Source organism: Protomyctophum parallelum, assembly GCF_964188405.1.
Source record: "Protomyctophum parallelum genome assembly, chromosome: 20".
In the NCBI taxonomy this organism is placed as follows: domain Eukaryota; kingdom Metazoa; phylum Chordata; class Actinopteri; order Myctophiformes; family Myctophidae; genus Protomyctophum; species Protomyctophum parallelum.
The window spans coordinates 8,461,368-8,481,012 of NC_139718.1; the positions used below are offsets into that span (position 1 = coordinate 8,461,368).

Consider the following 19,645-nt stretch of genomic DNA (forward strand, 5'->3'; position numbering starts at 1 on the left):
TATCCTTGAAAATAGCTCATCTACAAGCTCACGGTTTGTGAGCTTGTAGATATGTAGTATTAGAGACAACAAAAAAAGGTCAAACCACCAAAGAAAGATCTCTGAGGAGACAACAAAGTTGCTATAGGGTTTAAGTGGTTCTAAAAAACTAAACAAAAAGTATGCTTTATGCAACAGAAATTTTTGATCAAGTCTTACAAAAGAAACCAGTTACATTTTATTGAACACTTTGTGGAAGACATGTAAATATTACAGATAGGCCTACTAGTGTTGAAAAAGGATGAAATAAATACAAACTGAATTTTGAATCCCATAGGGATATATAAAAGTTTCCTTTAAAATTCTCCATCCAAAAAAACAAAAAACATCTTCAATACTAAGCATCTTAAATACAAACATGTCTCTAAAATCTATGCCCTATAGTTTACCTGGTTATTATACCTAACATACAAGGTTAAAATCATCCAAGACATATATTTTTAAGTACAAAATAGGCCATTTCATCATTAACTGTGACCAGATCTGAAGGTTGGAAATCTGATGTACTGTCAAACCTTTCTGCAGCATGTTACTTCTCAAATCCTGAGTGAGAACGAGTTGAAATTAAAACAGGCTATGATCCGCTATAAACACACTTTTTTTATAAGAACCATGGGTCTCATGTGTTGTAGCTGCTTTAGTAAAAGGTCAGAAAATGTTTTGTCCATTACAATCTTAACATTGCTCACCGATTTGAGATTGAGGGGGTTTCTGAAGTCCACAAGATTTTCACAGTCTCTGAATTCCTCTGACATTTTATTCTTTGCGGAACAATTTTGCTTATGAGTGTTTTGCCGTTTTGGTGGCAATTCGTTACTGGCCCTATCACTCAATTTACGTTTGGAAGTGTGGGTTGACTCTGTGGTTTCCAAAAACTTCAGGAATGAATCCTCTAGTCCTAAAGGCTTGAAAGACCCCGGCATAATACCCTCCTCACACTGTTCTTCTTGCCCCGTAGGAGTTCCAGGATTAGAGTTCTCTCTGGAGCTGTTAACAGTCGAACGAGTTCTGAGTGACTGCATTCTCTGTGAACAAGCTGGTTTTGAATGTGCAGGTTTTTTGGAACGACCCTTTTTATGTCCTTCCTCTGTCCCCGTGGAAGCTTGGGATTCTGAGCTCTCGTCATTGGACAACTTGCTGTCATCTTGGGCTACTCTGTCCAACATTTCCTCTGTTTTCTCACCGTTGGCCTTTGAACTTTCTGTCTCACTCTCTGGCTCTGTCTCATCGGAAGAGGATCCCGATGACATGCCTTCCGATTTGTTCGCCTCTTTGAACCTGGAACGGGGATACTTTTTGCAGAAGATGAACTGACTCCTTTGGTCTTCAATGTACCTCTCTGTGAGCCCATGAGTAGTGTAGTGTTTAAATATGTTCCTTTCAGCTCGTTCCACTGCATCACAGCCTATGATCATACAGGGGTACTGCAAGGAGAATTTCTTGGTGCACATTGCTGACGCGTCTTCATGTGATTTCAGTGTGGGCTTTCCAAAACTGGTCCAATGTTCAAGTGATTTGCAATCTTTCTTCTTGGCATTTTTCTTCTTCAGTTTAAACTTGTTTTCAACGTTTTCTTTCCCCTCGATAATGCTGCCCTGCCCACCGAAGAGCCCTATCGATTTAGTCCTCCTGCCGTCGGTACTTTTAGGATCGTACACATATTCATGCTTTTTTATCAGGTGGCGAAGGAGGTTGGATTTTGTCGTGTAAACGCGGTCGCATCCATCAAACTCACAGCGGAAAGTGATATCCACCGAGCCACTCTCGGAGATGGCGATTTCCTTGTGGTAATTCTTACTGTGCTCAATGTACTTTTCCACAGATTTAAAGGGGAGAGAGCACTCCGGTTGGTCACAATGAAAGGTTCCTACGTCTAAGCTGGCCATCATGGTGGTGGCTTTATCGCGAGTGAACTTGTGAAGTAAAAGATAATGCTGCACTAACCTAGGGACACCCATGAACACCCTCGAACAATCTTTCACTTGACACCTGACCTCATTGTCTTTACTTCTATATTCCTGTTCACGTTGTTCATGTCTATATTCCTGTTCACGTTGTTCATGTCTATATTCCTGTTCACATTTGACAGGAGTCTTCTCGGCATCGGCTTCCACTTTGCCTGCGGGCATGAGGGCCGCCTGATGCATAGCCCTATAATGGAGGATGAGGTTTTGCTGAATGGTGAAAGCAGCAGTGCAACCTTCATGAACACAGCGATATGGTCTATAAGGACTGAAGGCATTGTCAGAGTCACACATTTTGAGACTCGGCTTTTTCTGAAGTTTTTCCCTCTTCTGGGACTCGTCCTTAACTGGCGTGGTTTTTGAACTACTGGGTCTTTCTGGTGTATTTTTTGAACTACTGGGTCTTTCTGTAGTGTTTTTTGAATTGCCGGGTCTTTCTGGGGAGGATAACATAGGCTGGCTCAACACTGGCTCTTTTACACTGCTTAGAGTTGAAACCTTCAGTTTTCCTTTCTGCTCCGCTATTGTGCCAACCTGACTCGGTTTCTCTTTCATCTCTGGAACACGACTCACTTCAGCCCCTTGATGTTCCTCTGGGGCTTGTTTAGGCATCGACGGTTGTGTCACTTGACTAAATTCCCTGTCGCTCAAATAGTTTTGAGGCGATGGCAACCGTGTAACAGTCGACACCTGGTTTGTGCCACGCTCTTCTACGTCTACTGCACTTCCTGCCGTGGCCATTTCATAATATTTTGATTGATCCTCATTCTCAGTCAGACATTCAATTGCGACATCGAGTGGTTCCTGTTTTATGGTAGGTAACATGAAGGCGGATCTTGTCACGCGGTCGTTACCTACGTCATCAGTGTTTACACGACTCGAATAGTCATCGTCTGCATCGTAGACTTTACTGAGATTAAACGCCTGCCTATTACGAGCACTGAACCTACTCTTCTGGTTCATCTCTGGTTCATCGTCTTTACTGAGTCTAAATGCACGCCTATTACGAGCACTGATCCTGAGCCTCTGCATTTCTTCCTTTGACAAGCGGTGGACTTTTTCATAGTGAATCCTCAAGCCTGTGGTTCTGGTAAATGTTTTGGGGCAAATTTGACAAGGATATGGGGCAAATTTTAATGGGGTTTTTTTTAGTTCTTCAATCATATCATTAGTGTAATCATGCATTCTTGCCAAGTGTTTGAATAATGCCTCTTTAGTCATGAAAGAATACTCACAATCATCCTGGTCACATTTAAATGGTTTGTGGACGGATTCCCGATGCTTGTCCTCCCTTCTCTCCTTTGAATTCACCACTTTACTTGTGTCACTGTCAGAGAGCACTGAGAGATCACTGTGAGTGGCATTTTGCTCTAAAGAAATACTTTCAAGCATCTTCTCCTGTGCAGCCTCGATTAAATCTAACCTTTGAAAGGCTTTAGATATTTCCATCAAGTGATCCTCTTGATGAGACACAGAGAGAGCTTGAATAGCTGGCTGTGCTACCTTCTCCACTTGATCACTATTTCTGTGGCTTGACTGGTCTGCAGATGAAACAGTGGGGAAATCATTTGATGAATAAGAATTCATTGTAATCTCTGTCATTTGGGGCTCCTGTTTCATCGCTCGGGGGGGAATCAAAGTGGTCAAACCACTACTATCCTGTGAGAAATCACCATTTGACACATTGAAGGCTGCTCCGTTAGTATCAAGGACATGGGGGTCATTGAGAAAATCGAGAAACGATGTAGGCAGATCAGCTGTCAGATCAATTTCATCTACCGGTTTGCACTGCGAGCGTTTCGAGAGATGTCCACCAAGAGACTTGGTGCTTGTGAACTCTCTGAAACATCTTCTACAAATGACTTTTCCATCTTTTATGATAGCTGGCCATTTGGTCCTTTTGCTCAACCGGTTGCGCTTTCCTCCTTTCTGTGATTCAATGTCACCATTCTTCTCCTCTGGAGGAGGAACCTCACCCTCCTCCTCACAAGGGAAATCTGTGTGTCTGACACTCGGTCGACTAACAATGCCATCCCCAGAGGTTTCCAGCTGATCGTAAGCAGACGTTATGGTCTCTGTTTTGATGATTTCAGATTTAGCTTTAAGTGCAACTTGTGCCTCTGGGCTTAGACATTTCATAGGGATATCGACTGATAATCGCCCAGAAACACTTGCATTTTGACCATACTGTGTACTATGATAACTTCCTCCAGCAAGGTTGTCAACTGTTGCCATTTCATCAACTGTATTATTCATCTGACCTGGCACACTGCCATTGCTCTTTCTTCCGTCAACACTTTCTACACTGACTTCCGGATGCAACAGTGCATACTGATGCCCTCCATTGTGCATTTGCCCCCCATTGTCAAGCATCAGTGAACTAGACACATACTGAGACATTAAACTTGACTCTGAAGTGACAAGCGACATGCTGCCACCGGGTACACCGGAAAGTGAATTGTCTCGTTCGTCAGATTGCCATGGGGGATAGCTCCTACCAGGGTAGTCGTTCATACTGAAGGCATCAGGATAGAGGTTATTCATAGAAGATGAAGACCATGCCTGGGACATTTCTGAATTGGCTGGGTTTCCCCATGATGGGTACGCTGTGGGATTTACCATTGGAGTGATAGGCACTGGTTCCATTGAGCCAGGAAAACAGGGGGCAGGTGAGCTTGAACATCCTATCGGGTAATCCATCTGCTCTATCCCAGTTTTGTTGCATAGTGGTGATAGTTGATTTGATGGCATGTTGCTTTGGTTCCGTGTTGGTGTTTTCATAGTCGATCCTTTTTTTGCTGTGATTTTGGCCACTTTGTTGTATTTCTTAGCCAGTTTCCAATCTTCGAATATTTCAGGGTGCTGTTTCTTTACATGCCTGGAGAGACTTTTGTTTGTGCTGTACGCACGGTCACAGCCCTGGGACGGGCAGCAGTGCATGTTCTTCTCGTCACTGGCAGTTTCACCAGGCGTGCTGGGAGGATATCCTTGTAGCGAACAAGGGTTCTCTGTCTTTATCTGATGTGGAGAAAGAATCTGGGGTAACACTGTTGGAGAATTATGAGCTATTCCATTTTCAGGTCCATCTCTCACTTGGCCAGCCCCGGGACTTGGTGGGCAGGTAAGGGGATGCATTGGAGGATCTATATCACTCATGTTCTGGGGCTGTGGTTGACCATTGTTTTCCGCGGAGTTCAGCATGCTTTCGACAGAATGTTTTACTTTAACGGGGCTAGATTCTTTAGAAACCAAAGGTGATCTGGATGGCGACATGCTCGACCTCGATTGTTCCTTCACAAATGTCTCGTTATTGATCCGTTCAAGACGAATAAAAGCGGCACATTTTTCATCTTTGTTATTGGTGCTCTGAAGTGGAGGGTCAATTCCACTGGGGACAGGAGACATTTCATGTGTAACAGGCACATTTACGGTGGAAGTGTCTGTACTGTGATTTTCCTGGTGAGACACAAATTGGGTCTGTGAGTAGAAAATCTTCCCACAGTTGTCCATTTGGCAGGTGTATGTAAGATAATGCTGAGCCTCGTGATCGTACAGCAGGTAGGCCTCACTGAAAACCTTACCACAGTTGGGGAACATGCATTGCGCCTTAAATTCCGAATGTGTTTTTCTGTGCATGAGAAGTTCGGAATTTGAGTTAAAATTGGCCTTGCAATCTAGTTGTATGCAGATGTATGGTTTGGTGCCACAGTGCATTTGCAAATGATCATTAAGATGCCTCACGTTAACAAATTGTCGTCTGCAATACTGGCACACTACTTTCTGCTTTTGTATCTCTAGAAAACGTGTTGCTTCTTCATCATCCTTGTGGCATCGCACATGAGCCATGAGATTCCGGAAAAACTTGAAAGCCTTTGAACAGTTTCTAACTGGACAGAAACAATCTTGACTCATTTGCGGCTCAGATGGAACTTGTACTGGCTTAGGAGGAGTTGCAGGGACTGATGTCTCAGCAATACAATGGTCTCCATTTGAGGGTTCAATTTTCACTGGGCAGACAATTGCCTTGGTAGTAATCTTTAGAGTTTTTGCAGGACTTTTAGGCGACTGAGGTGGTTTGCTCACCTTCCTGGCAGCTTTCATGGCAGCTAGTCTCTCTTTGCAAGACTGCTTCACATGTGATGCTACATGTGGCTCTAAGACCTCCCTACTTTCAAAACTATCCGCACAAATTGGACACAGATAAACACCATCTTTAAAATGCTTCTGAGCATGGCGAACAATTCTATGACCTAAGAACTCCTTGTCACACAAAACACAATACTGCATGTACGCTCGCCAGTTTCTGAATCGAGCAGACACAAACCCTTGCTCCCTCAATTTCTTTGCCTCTCTATTTTTTTCTCGTTCATCTGTGATTTCGTTCAGTTCATTTGTAGTGTTCAACAGAAAGTCCTCAAGATCCTTGTACTCGGGGGCCTTGCCCATAATACTTTCCTCCTCTTGTTCATCAGTGTCATTGAGAGTGTCGATAGACGACACAATAGCTGCCTCGGTGCCCATTAATGCCAAGCAACTGCGCTTCAAAGTCCTCCAGTCCCAGAACTCGGGATCAAAAGGCCACTGTGTCTTGAAGGCCAGAAGTAACTCGCAACGTAAAGAATTGGGGACAGGTGGATTCTCCCCCTCCTCCGGCTTTTCATCAGGTTCATTGTACAGTGACTCCACGGCATAGTATGAGTCAACATTAGGCTGGAGGAGAAACTCTGTCAGTTGACATGCACGCTTAACCTCTAGATCAGATGGCAAGAGGCAGCAAAGAGTTTTGCAGATGGTGGACTTGCTATCCTTCTGGTCACCGGAGGTCATTTTCAGAGCCTGAATGCACATTTCAACACAAACTGGAAGCCCCACCTCTCCAACCTGAGGAGACAACAAAAAACATCACAAATAATTATACATTTTCAGCATGATTTTAACACAAACGTCATCTACCTTTGTAGGACTGGGACCTTTGTAGGACTGGGCGACATGACTTCAAATGAATAACCATTTTGTTGAAATACAATAAAACAAAATAGCTCATAATCATACATTTCCATATGCTTTTCTTATTTTTTCTTATTTTTTTACCTCATTCTGGATTACTTTGATGAGGAAGAGAATGTGACAGACGCTTCTAGAAAGAACAGCCATCTTTTTGCTGTGGTCTAGAAAGGCATCGGCAGAGGCCTCCAGACGCATCAGTAGCTTACTCCAGAAGAGTGTGAGCTCCCTGCAAGAAGACACACACAATAAAAGATTCACATACAGTAAAATGGCTTTTTGTTTGGTTTTTATAATTTTTTTAGCCTATGCTTTTACCCATTTTGGGCAGGAACCCCTTTTGGTGTTAGCATCATGTTATGCTTTAGCTATTGAAAAATAGCAGATCTACAAGCTCATAGCGCGCCACCGAGTGGCGCGCTACGAGCTTGTAGGTCTGCTATTTTTGAAAAATCGAAGAACGACTGACATAGAAACATAGCTTTTTCAGAAAACTGTCAGGATGTAGAAGACATTTTTAGAATCTGATCTCAGGTCAAAATGGGTTAACTAGGAGATTGTAGAGAAGAAACAGAGGAGAGTTGGATTTGAACTCGGGGCATTGTGACTTAGGAGCATGGGATCAGTGCATTTTCTAGATCTCCACAGAAAAGGAGTTCCCAAATGTCAAGGACCCCCCCCCCCCCCCCCCTAAAATAGCCCCCTATTGTGAAATGGCAAAAAACCCAAAACTAGCCTGTGACAATCATGTACCAAGGTACCGCAGCTGTTGTACCTTCAAGATATCAAGTACACCGACAAAGTTTCACCGCCAAATGCATGCCAGTGCTGTATATCAAAGTTGTGACTGACATGACTGGACTGGATGTCTGTCTGGATATCCTCATCCCTGCCACAGCACGCACGCACGCACGCACGCACGCACGCACACACAATTGGGTTGAGGACTGGACTCACAGAGGGCAATTCCATCCTCTCTACTCTCAAATTATGGAGGTACTCTGCAGTGATGTAACTAGGTTTTCAATGTAACGGGGCCCGGGACCCAGGGGTGGTCTTTTAGATGGGTCCCAGGGACATTTTATGAGTCTTATTTCAACAATGTGAAAGTACAGTACTGAGTACAGTATTGCATCCCAGGACCAGGGTGACATAATTGTGTCCTTTCTCAATTTAGTGAGTCTAAGGATGCAGGATGCAGGCTATTTGCATCACTGACTCTGATGTTCCTGGCTCTGTGGGGGCGAGCGTCCTCATCCTGGAGGATGGCGTTACTTAGGTCCCAGATTCTGAAGATATGAGATCGCCGCTGGCTCCAGAATCTCATCCCGATATCACTGCATTGATATTGCCTTGATGACAAGTTCTGTCTTGGCTGAGAGAGACACTGCCCAATACCATACCAAGTGCTGTGGCTGTGTATGGATCTTCCAGACGCTATATACATTTTACACTCAATGTTATGGAAAAGTTTAAAAAGCCCAATATGTGTTGTGTTTGCCCTTATTACTGTGGGAGAGTGCAATCCACTAAGCAACTCAAAGCAAAGGGTGAATACCATGCATTTGCCATTTTAGGAATTTTGTTGAAGGCGCTACCCACACATTTAGCTGTGTTGCTCATTCCACAAATGCCTGATCCTTACAAGCTGTACCTCTTTGTAAAGGCGACTAATCAATAATAAATTATATAAAATACCCTTTGGTATTAATAAAGGGAAGAAATAATCGACCAAAGTTACGTTTCCGAACCTTTTGTAAGGGGTTTATATACAGTATAATACGGGTTACGATCTAACTTTTACATTTTCTATCAAATTGATAATCACTTTTATAGAATCAGCTTATTTAAATGTATAATGAAAAGTTTACGTCTACATTGAACAAATGTTTTAAAACGGTATTCGATTGAATCATATCGAATCCCATCGGATCGTTCTGTATAAAAATGTTTTGTCCCCGAGTCATATTGTAGCCCATGGTTTTATAAAAGGGAAGGAGAGATGCACACCCTTACATCGATAATAATTGTTATTCCGATCAGTAACATTGATTCTCACGAGACAAACGGTGCATATTTTAACATTGATTTGTAATGGTTATATCAAGCTCGAACAATTTCCAATTTGTTGTATATTTTGCTCTACTGTGCCCCATCTGTCATACACAGATCCACAACCTGGGGAAAAAGGTTTACCGTTTAGCAGCTGCTAAAATGTTGAGCCGGACCTCCTATCTTTTAAGCCATCCCAGTTTAGATTGCTGACAACCAGCGAGGTTTGTACCTAAACTAACATAATATAATGACTTGAAATCACAGACGCGTAGAATTGCCATCCGTTACGGAATGGAGCCACTCACTCGGCATCAGTATGGTTACTGAATAGAAGAGTGAGTGGCAGCATTGCCATAACTAAACCATTTTCTCAATAGTATTCATACAATAGTTGAAGAAAATGTAAGCAATACTCACCAGGCACAGTAAACATCTCCCTGGATAAGCTGTCGTCTGAGGAAGGCAGAGCATAAACAAAGCGCTCCTTTGTCATCTCCTTCGGACTCCAGGTTACAGATCATCTCAAGAGCATCTTTACAATCTATTGATGAAATCTGCCAGAGTGGAGACAAAGAGAAACCGCTCATCATTGTCCAAAAAAAGGGAGATTAATTGGTGCTTGATAAGGAATAAAATGACAAGACTACAAAGGCTTAATTTACACTTTTGACAAGTTTCAATAAATAGAAAGTACGTATTGTCCCCAATTTTGTCTGACATAACTCACCTCTTCCATTAGCTGCTCTTGAGCTTTCGTCATGCAGATGCAAACCAGGTAGGTTTGTTTGAAATTCCCTTTTCCTTCATATTCCCGATACTCGGAGCACATCTTTGCAAGGACAGCCGCTTTCTCAACGCTGTCCACTTTGATAAGGTGCTTTATTCGCATATTAAGGAGTGTGGGACCTTCCAAATCTAGAAATTCATGGACTAAGTAGAGAAAAGGCAAAAGACAAAACAAAATGCATTAAGAATCAACAACTGAAAAACATGAAATTCTAACTTGATGTGCACGTACAAGCTCCATTTCACAATTAGTGACCTTTAACCCATTCTGACCTGAGATCAAATTCTAAAAAGATCTTCTACATCCTGACAGTTTTCTGAAAAAGCTATGTTTCTATGTCGCGCTACGAGCTTGTAGTTCTGCTATTTTTCAATAGCTAAAGCATAACATAATGCTAACACCAAAAGGGGATCCCGCCCAAAATGGGTTAAGAATCAACAACTGAAAAACATGAAATTCTAACTTGATGTGCACGTACAAGCTCCATTTGAGACATCACAATTAGTCACCTTTAATGGTCCGACTTGTATATTCATAGATTCATTCTCTATTAGGGTGCAGGTGTAATGACGCTGCTACGCCGTTTTCCGTAGTAGAGATAGTAGTTTACTACTGGAAATGACCATTCAACTTGATAATGATAATGTGTTAATTACATCTGGAAGGGTACTTCAACGAGCTGCCCTGGTAACAGGTATAAAATCAAATCAATGCAGGTGTGTTGCAAAAGGAGAAGAGACTGGAGCAGCACGGACATTTAGAGCCTTTTATTTAGGTGCTAAGTATACAAACGACTAACGTTTCAACCTTGCGGTCTTCATCAGACTCATGACTCTGATGAAGACCGCAAGGTCGAAACGTTAGTCGTTTGTATACTTAGCACCTAAATAAAAGGCTCTAAATGTCCGTGCTGCTCCAGTCTCTTCTCCTTATGCAACTCATGATGTCCTTGCACCTGTGAAGCACCGGATCAGCCGTTTCAAGCTTGAGGCGCGTTGATAGACTCCCTTTGTACCAATGCAGGTGTGTGTGAGAACTAACCTTGCTCAGTTTCAGGCATTTCATTGGACAGGATGTTGCTCAGGGTGGTGTGGGACCACGCGCCATCCTGCTGAGCCACAACTGAGAGCATGTGAAGCTGCGTGTTCCCACTTTCTTGCAAAAGGCTGTGTGCCAACTGTGAAGAAAGAGAAATTACTTTGTTGTTACAAGCCGTTTTGTGTGTGTTTGTGTGCATATACTTAGGGCCGATTCATACTCCTATTTTAGAGCCGAATAAAAGTCGGTTCGGCTCTGTAGAGCCTACAATGTGACGTCATTTGAGGTTCGGGGGGGGGCGGGTACCGTCCTAAAGTCGGCTCTTCGGTGCTACTGAAAATTTCTGACGAGCCGAAATCATTTCGGCACTACAGCACCGAAACAGCGGTAAAATAGGAGTATGAATCGGCCATAAGGCTGTCACGATTCTCGATACATATCGAAAGCAAATCGAAATTGACGTTCGATACAGTGCATCACGAGCCGACGCACGATATTTCATTGCATGCGCGCATCCGTCCGTTTTTCACCCCGGAACGTCTCTCACAGAAGGAATTTCAGCCAGTCGGACCGGATAGTGGATACCACGGTGGAACAACCAGCCTGTAGCTCACTTAGGTAGCTCATTGCATGCAGTCAGCAGAGAGCAGATCACAACAAAGCCATATTCCCCCAAAGGAATCATTCAAGCCGTTTATATCGCTTTTGTCCCGTGGATGGGACATTTAGATTTAAAAACGGATGAAAAGCGTGGATAAAACCATATAGTTGTGTCCCAATAGCGGAGTTACGGGTTCCATATGGGGCTGCCTGTAGTCTGGACTGACGCTGGACTCCACGCTATAGCTGCTTCAGCGTGCCTCACATCGAGACGAGGACACCGGAGGCTTGTTGTCACGCTGCGGTCATTTAGCATAATATCACCGCAGCACCAACGAAGCCGTGTTTGGTGGCGGCCAACGCCAGTCCAGCTATCATGGAAGCTCTCCCTGAGAGGCTGTTACATAGTGTTACATAGCCTGCTTAGTACCTACATTATAGCGCAGTGAGCTCCTTTATAACTCTATGGGAGTGAGAGGTTCCATGTGGGGCTGACGTTAGTCCCGAGTCAGGAGTTACCAAGTGTTGGTATTGGTGATGTCCTCTGAAGCAAAATAGATGTTTTCTAATGTTTTCTAGTTACTGCCTCAACTGCACTCCCCAAAACTCCCCAGCTAGATAATTCCACTGTTTTTATTGATTTTATTCCTTCTTAAGTGTTTCCCCCCCTAATAAAGTAATGTTAGGGCATAAAAACCAAAGTTTGTTATTCTCATTAATCTATATCAATAAAAGCGACTTATTGTTTTTCTTTACAAATCAAAACATTAGCCTAAATTAACAATAATATAGGGCTCTGTGCTGAAAATAGGTTTTAAAAATATTGATTGAATCGTATTGAATATTGTATCGAATCGAATCGTGACCTTACAATCGAAAGTTGAATCAAATTGTGGATTAGGCGAATCGTGACAGCACTTAAGTATATACCCAGCCCCAGCGTGAAGTAAAACATTCAGCTTCAAAGAAAAAGTGAAAACAAAAGGCAAAGAAGATAGAAACATTTCCATCACTTCTCATTGTTATGATAAGCCAGAAACATTTCCATCACTTCTCATTGTTATGTTTAAAGTTAGAAACAATCTAGTCCTGTGGTTTTCAACCACTGGTCCGGGGACCACCAGTGGTCCCTGAGGGGGTTGCAGGTGATCCCCAGCTAAATGATGGAGTTTATAACCAAAAAACATTCACTTTGAAAGAATATATATTCAAAGATTTGCGCCACATTTTTATGATTTTTCAAAAATAGCAGACCTACAAGCTCATAGCGCGCCACTTGGTGGCGTGCTATGAGCTTGTAGATCTGCTATTTTTCAATAGCTAAGTTATAACATAATGTTTAAAACACCAAAAGGGGTTCCCGCCCAAAAAGTGTTAACTTTGTGTGTCAAATAACATTTTACACTCTCAAAAGTTAAATTATTGTTAACCCATCTGCATTACTTAATTTACAAGAAGTCTACACAATTAGAGAATGTAGAATTAATTGTTATTTTGATCAACGTTTGCCTGTTATCTCTCCTAATGGTACCAACATCAATACAGCATGGAATTGTGGACAAAATCTCATCCAACGTCTCATCCAAGATATTCTTTATTTTTTTGCGTTTTGAGAAGCTAAATGTCATCAAATGGTGGTCCGTGGCTCAAAAATGCTGAATAAATAATGGAACCCTTGATATGAAAAGGGTTGAAAAGCAGCGATCTAGTCCAGTAACAGCCCAGGGGACTACTCACCTTCATAGAGGACTGGAACTCTCCCCATAAGGCACCAGGGACATGCTGGGGCAGTAAGAGCAGCAGTTCTACACAGCTCCTGTGGATTCAATACAGTCATTCATCAAAGCAACATTTAGGTCAAGGATGTGCTTATGAGCCTATATTCACATAAGACAGTTTTAACCCATTTTGACATGAGATCAGATTCTAAAAATGTCTGTTGGAAAATGACAGTTTTCTGAAAAAAGCTATGTTTCTGTGTCAGTCGTTCTTCGATTTTTCAAAAATAGCAGAGCTACAAGCTCATAGCGCGGCACTCGGTGGCGCGCTATGAGCTTGTAGATCTGCTATTTTTCAATAGCTAAAGCATAACAATGCTAACACCAAAAGGGGATCCCGCGCAAAATGGGTTAAGTAACATTTCTCTAAGATATAACTTCATAATTGAGGACATTGTTATGCAAGAACAAGGTGAATGTGATCCTCTATCAGCACCAGTGACAACAGCGCTAACTTTGTTTATGGCTCAATAGCACGTCATATAACCCATTTAGAACTGAGGCAGATTCTAATAATAATAATCAAAATCTTGGCCGTAAGTTATCTGAAAAACTTTGAATATTTATTATTTATTTTAGTTTAAAAAAATACTTTTTCTCAATAAAGATTAAGTGAAGAAAAAAATACTGTACTGTAATACTGTACATAGCAGCATATCTATCTTTCTTTTTTTTTGCATTCTGTAACCTGACTATCCCAAATCTGTCTCGGCCCCCAATAGGTAGCCACCGTAGCCTATAGTTTTTTTTATACTGTGTAATTGCCTGAAGGACTAACTCCTAAAACATAACTCCTTGAATGACACAGTGAACAGCTACACTGCAACTTGTTTCAAATGCTGACTTGTTTTGTATTTTTAAACAGTCTTTATACAGTTAGTAGTATGCAGGACAGGTTCTCTATTATTTGTGTGCATGGGTTTATTCTGCGCCTTTTCTGTGAACCCCAAGATGATTACAGCTAATGAGGATATATTAGAGAACAGACCGAAGAGACCTACAAACTTGCACAATGACCAAACTCATGCAGTGAGAAAATAAACATTTGATCTAAAAACAAAATCCTGGCATTCATCAGATTTTTCTAATGCCAAGTTTTTATCTCTACACGCAAACCAAAAAATAAAAGACCACGCGAATATTTTATGACTTGATGCAAATACTTTTCTGGAAAATGTAATTGTTCACCCATTTCACCCACACAAAATCCTGTCAAACTTAATGTGTGAATTGATCTTTTTTCCACATCTCGCCCCCTTGTTCTCACTGTAATTACACCATCTCTTTAGTTAATACAATGGCAAGCGTTGAAATGTTAGCATAATTGCTACATTATATTTTATCATCTATTCCCAGCAACTTTTAACCACATTAATCCTAGCATTCCTATTATCAGGATGTCATAACAGGCTAACAGAAGGCAACAATTGGCAGCAATTTTTGCTATTTGACAGACAACAAAGTATATTGGGTTTAATTATAAATAATCTGAAAAGGGATACATTTACAAACCCTGAAGGTGCATTAATACCAAATGCGATGAAACCTTTAAAAATCGCTTAACTCACAAGAAATGCATTGCTCTGCCATTTCATTGTGCGTCTTTTCACTGACTTAATACTGAATTTGCTACCTGTATGAGTGAGTGACAAATAATTTCTTGATTCTCTTTAAAGAATAGTTTGAATTCATGGAGATGTTTTTTTGTCATCATAATATTCCTAAACCAATAATTTGAAGGAGACAGAGTGCTGCGGTTAGTCATACTTAGAAGTATGGTTAGTCTTGACAGAAATCTTAACAGAAGCGCCTGGGCAACAATGCTGCTTTTGTCAGCATAATTAATCAGTGCGATGAACGCAAGCATTGTAAATTGTCCCAGAACCACATTATGAAGTGAGGGTGAAACAAAGCTTTCGTAATGTAAACAAGGTAATGTGCATGCTCTTGCTCAGGGGCGGAGATGGCTCAGGCTCACCATCACTTCCCCATGTTATTCCTGGCAAATGTACAAGTCCCAGGTTCGTCACAATGATGGATTTCGATGACCAAAGTCATAGTATAGCACTATAGCTCTGGAAAATGGACTTAGTTCTATGATTTCTGATATGAGTTTTGGCAAGACGGATGATTATGAAGCTGTAAATGAAGATTGGCATCTAAAGCCCAAACCACACCAAATGGTCGGGTTGGGACAAACCGGTTTTTAAGGTAAACTCATTGAGTTGCAATGAGTTGTGAGTTACATTGGTGTGGTTTACCTAAAAAAAAGGCGTTGTCCCAACGCGACCCTTTGGTGTTGTTTGGGCTTAAGCAAACTCCAGCTAAGAACATTTTGACAAATCAATCTTGATCTTGTACTGTATATGTTCAAGCTACTAGCATCTCTGGTTGGTACAATATATGATTTCACAAGACATTTTAAGAAGATTTATTCCACTTGTTGCTTCATACAACAATCCAACCCATGCACACTACTGTACTTACAGTGCTAACTTTTCAAGTAGGTGTGGAACGTTTTCACATTCGGAGGAGAGACAGGAGGTGGCCTTGGCAAAGCTGAGTATGGCCACGGTATAGACCTCCAGCAAAGGCAGTGGATCCTCGTCGGTCTTCCAGCGTCCAGCATGTTCCACAAGGACCTATGAAAATATGTATGGAAAAATACAAGTTAGGCTGAGTCTATCTGTAGTAATTCCTTTCATTAGATCTACTTGCAGTGCATTCACGAATCACAATCAATAACACAGTTCTTCACAACATAGTCCTCCTGATGGCAGAAGGAAAAAAAAGTCAAAAGTTTCCAGTTGCAACAACCCCCGTTTTATGGGTAACCTAACCTCCCAGTTTTCCAACTAAACTGGGCATGAAAATTGCAATTGCAATGTTTTAAAGCTTATGAGTCACCTTTTATTTGCAGTTACAACTTCACAGGGTTATTGTATTTAATTACTGGCACTGAAAAGTATAAAGCACTGAAAGAAGAAAATGTATTTAGTAGAGATGTCCCGATACTGTATCGGTATCTGAATAGTATCGGTATCAGCCCTTATTTGTCATATCGGTATCGGCGAATATGCCAGTCTAACCACCGATCCGATATAGGGGTAAAGGGTAAAGGGGTAAAGGGACATTATGGCAGGTAAATACAATGTTGGGGCATGTGGAGTTTGCTTTTGAGTTGCCCAAACTGCAAGTGCACATTTGAATGAGGAGTCTGGTATAAACACAACACGAGATATACAGCTATAAACACGAGATCACAACACTTGTATCTGTATTGGTATACCACATCGTATCGGGACATCCCTAGTATTTAGTCTTGGTTTGGTTTCAATTATGCTTCCTATTGTCCAGCACACCTAAACCAATCAAAAGATGGCTTAACTACACTTACACACTGATGCAAAATTGTGCTTGTTAAAGCCAATTAACAGTTTGTAAATATTATGACACTGATGCATGCAGGACACACACATGTCACACACACACACATACACACACACACACACACACACACACACACACACACACACACACACACACAAACACAAAACTGGGCCATTTCAAACTGAAACATGATAAAGGTCAAAGGAAAACATTAAATTATACAATTTATAATTCTAATTTGTCATACATGGCAAATTAAGTCTAACATTTACAGACAAATTACCATGGCCTGCATCTAATTACCAAATAAATGTATGTTTTAATACATTTTAATGTTTACTACATTTGTGAGCATTGCTTGTAAAAGCAAAAGGGACTTTCATTGGTTGAAAACTAAGTATTATTTTATAATTAGATGCACAGTTGCCCTGTAGAAATTCCAACTATCATTGGAGCTTTCAGTATTATAATGATGTTGCAGAAAGATGCCTCAGAATATTCCTTTACCATAGTACTACTGGTATATTTTATGGTGATAAGTCGAGGACTAAGGAAAACATATGAGGTACTGCAAAAATAAAGCCATAAACACTGTTCACTCCCCTTTCTTTGCTGATCATTGATCCAAAGCAAAGCCAAACCTTAATGAATACTCCCACTTCCCTCCACCGTCCTTTCATAAACATCCATTCATGTTGAACCACGTTATAAATTAAGGCATTGTATTCTTAATTAAAAAAAAAAAAAAAAACTTTCCATTAATATACAATATACATTAAGGACATAGGTTAACAAAAACAAACTACAACACATCCAGTCTGATGCATCCATGAACATTACTGAGAGAGTCACCTAACAAATGTGGCTATACAGTGATTGCAATAGCACGGTAATAACATGCATATTATGCACCAAGTATGATTAATGCGTGGACATGGCAAATTGAAAAAAGACTGCAAGTGACCACTGACACTTTTCCTTTCAGATCTAGTCTGTTTTACTCTTTACACCCGAAAACAGACCGATCGGTTAAATTATAGACTATTTTTCATCAGCTGCCTCCAGAGCTAACTGGACAGTTTCCGGTGATGTGGTTAGTGGATTAATTAGTGCATGAGGCCTTGGCTAAAGGACCCTGCTCCAAAATCATTGATCTTTCCGCACAATCAGGCAACTGAACAATAATAGCCATTTTTATCCGGCAAGTTACAACATAAACAAACGTAGACGAGCGTCGTCTTGTGCCTGAAATAGTGTATCAATTTTATCAGTGTCTCTCTAATTCGATGCATCTCAGTGCAATCGTCCAGTCAAATTTTGCTAGCTATCCATTTTTTGCACAGCATGACCACAGCCAGGACAGAGAGGGGGTCCCTGCATACCAGCTAGCAAGCAACATTCATCTGAACTCTAGCAGCTCTCTCTGGCCTGGAAAATACGAGTAATACATGCACCGAACGCACACTTTCAGCCATATTCTTTGACACAAAACAGCGACGCGTACTAGTGATTAACACACGCGATCTGCTGGCAAACAGCACTGGAAAAGATGGCCAGAATCACGGGGAAGGAAGGAAGGGTTTTCCCCCATCTTTGCAAGGCCAGGGGAAGCTATAGCTAGCACGGTTAGCTGCTTTAGCTACATTGTTGTAGCAAAACGTACACGCGCATCATCGGCCAGGAGCAAGCCAGAGGGGCTGCAGGCTGCCTGGGATGAGCAGGAGAGTAGACATGCTTCTTTTTTTACCTGGCAAAACTCCTGGCAGAAATGCAGAGAGGCTTCCAGCCGCGATTCCGAGGTCTCGTTTAGTGCTGTGGCCAGATCCTGGAAGCGTTCTCGCAGCACCTCGATGGCTTTCCGTGTATCATATTCCTTCTCTGTCTCCCCCTCCGCCATCTTCACAACAATCACGACCGCGTACGCACAGATGTTACGCCGCCGCCAGACTGGCACACGCACGGACACGCATTCGCAAGCGGGGGAGGGGAGACCGAGTGTGAGGCAGGCGAGCAGCAGCACTCAGCAGCGGTGTGTATGTGCTGCTGCTGCTGGTGGTAGTGGTGTGTGACTGTGTGTGTGTGTGTGTGTGTGTGTGTGTGTGTGTGTGTGTGTGTGTGTGTGTGTGTGAGTGTGACGTGTGTGTGCTCTGCTGCTCTACATTCTGCCGATGACAACAAAGCATCAATGACCTTACAATGACACAAGGATCTCGATGTGCACTCATCATACTGCAAAGGGAGGGACTGTTATTCAGCAGTTGATCAGTAATGGATAATGTCTGAATTATGTGAAAAAGACGCTTTGTGCTCATGCCTCATGATAGTTGGAAATCCAAACAGCTCATGTAAAATGCAAAATCATCATTTAGGCCTACTGTACTGACTGGTTTGGCTGACTGACTGACTTATTCGATTGTAAAAAAAACAAATCATTGAGGATAACAAAAGGGTCATATATTTAATATTTCCATTGTGGTCCTCATAAGAAAGAAAATGAAGACTCACTGTGCAGACTTATTTTAATGGCTTTTAAATTGACAATACAGCACACTTATCAACACACTTGAGATGTTATTATAGAGAAAAATCACTACAAAAAGATATTCCAAGCAAATGCATCAACACAATAAGATTAATCTTAAAAAGACAACGATTGGTATGAAGCTGTGGTTGGCTCTGCAGATTTCAGAACGGCTTGTGAATATTGTAACAGTGCTTCTCAAAGTGGGCTCCGGGGACTCACATGGGTCCCTGAGGTGTTTCCAGGGGTCCCCACAACACAGCTAAATTAGTTAATACAAGCATCAAAATCGGTCTAAGCACTTTAATGCTATTTTATACTTAGGATATTAAAAAATAGCCGATCTACAAGATTTGCAATTTTAGGAAAAACATTTTTGAAAGATCTTGAAATATTGTGAACAATTTGGAATAACTTTTAAAATGTTTAATAACACAAATATTCTCCTATGGGGTCTCTACAAAATATT

At 41.6% G+C, this 19,645-nt stretch overlaps 1 protein-coding gene across 1 annotated transcript; it reads right to left on the reverse strand.

The window, feature by feature from the left end:
• Window positions 1-211: 211 nt before the first annotated feature.
• On the reverse strand, window positions 212-18,623 carry znf292a (zinc finger protein 292a). The gene is made up of 8 exons (XM_083792036.1): window positions 18,403-18,623; window positions 15,753-15,907; window positions 13,225-13,303; window positions 10,891-11,026; window positions 9,790-9,992; window positions 9,480-9,616; window positions 7,095-7,236; window positions 212-6,884 (listed from the first exon to the last, which is right to left on the reverse strand). Exons 1-8 carry the CDS (start codon window positions 18,550-18,552, stop codon window positions 624-626), a joined length of 7,263 nt encoding a protein of 2,420 aa, XP_083648162.1. The 5' UTR covers window positions 18,553-18,623; the 3' UTR covers window positions 212-623.
• Between the last annotated feature and the right edge of the window lie 1,022 nt (window positions 18,624-19,645).

What these genes read in the sequence shown, in the direction of transcription:
- znf292a (XM_083792036.1), bottom strand. Translation starts at nt 18,552, where the DNA reads ATGGCGGAGGGGGAGACAGAGAAGGAATATGATACACGGAAAGCCATC. An exon ending in AGTTCCAGTCCTCTATGAAG is followed by an intron (nt 11,027 to 13,224) that starts GTGAGTAGTCCC and finishes CTTTCTTCACAG; the next exon opens with TTGGCACACAGCCTTTTGCA. An exon ending in TCAAAGTAATCCAGAATGAG is followed by an intron (nt 6,885 to 7,094) that starts GTAAAAAAATAA and finishes TTGTCTCCTCAG; the next exon opens with GTTGGAGAGGTGGGGCTTCC.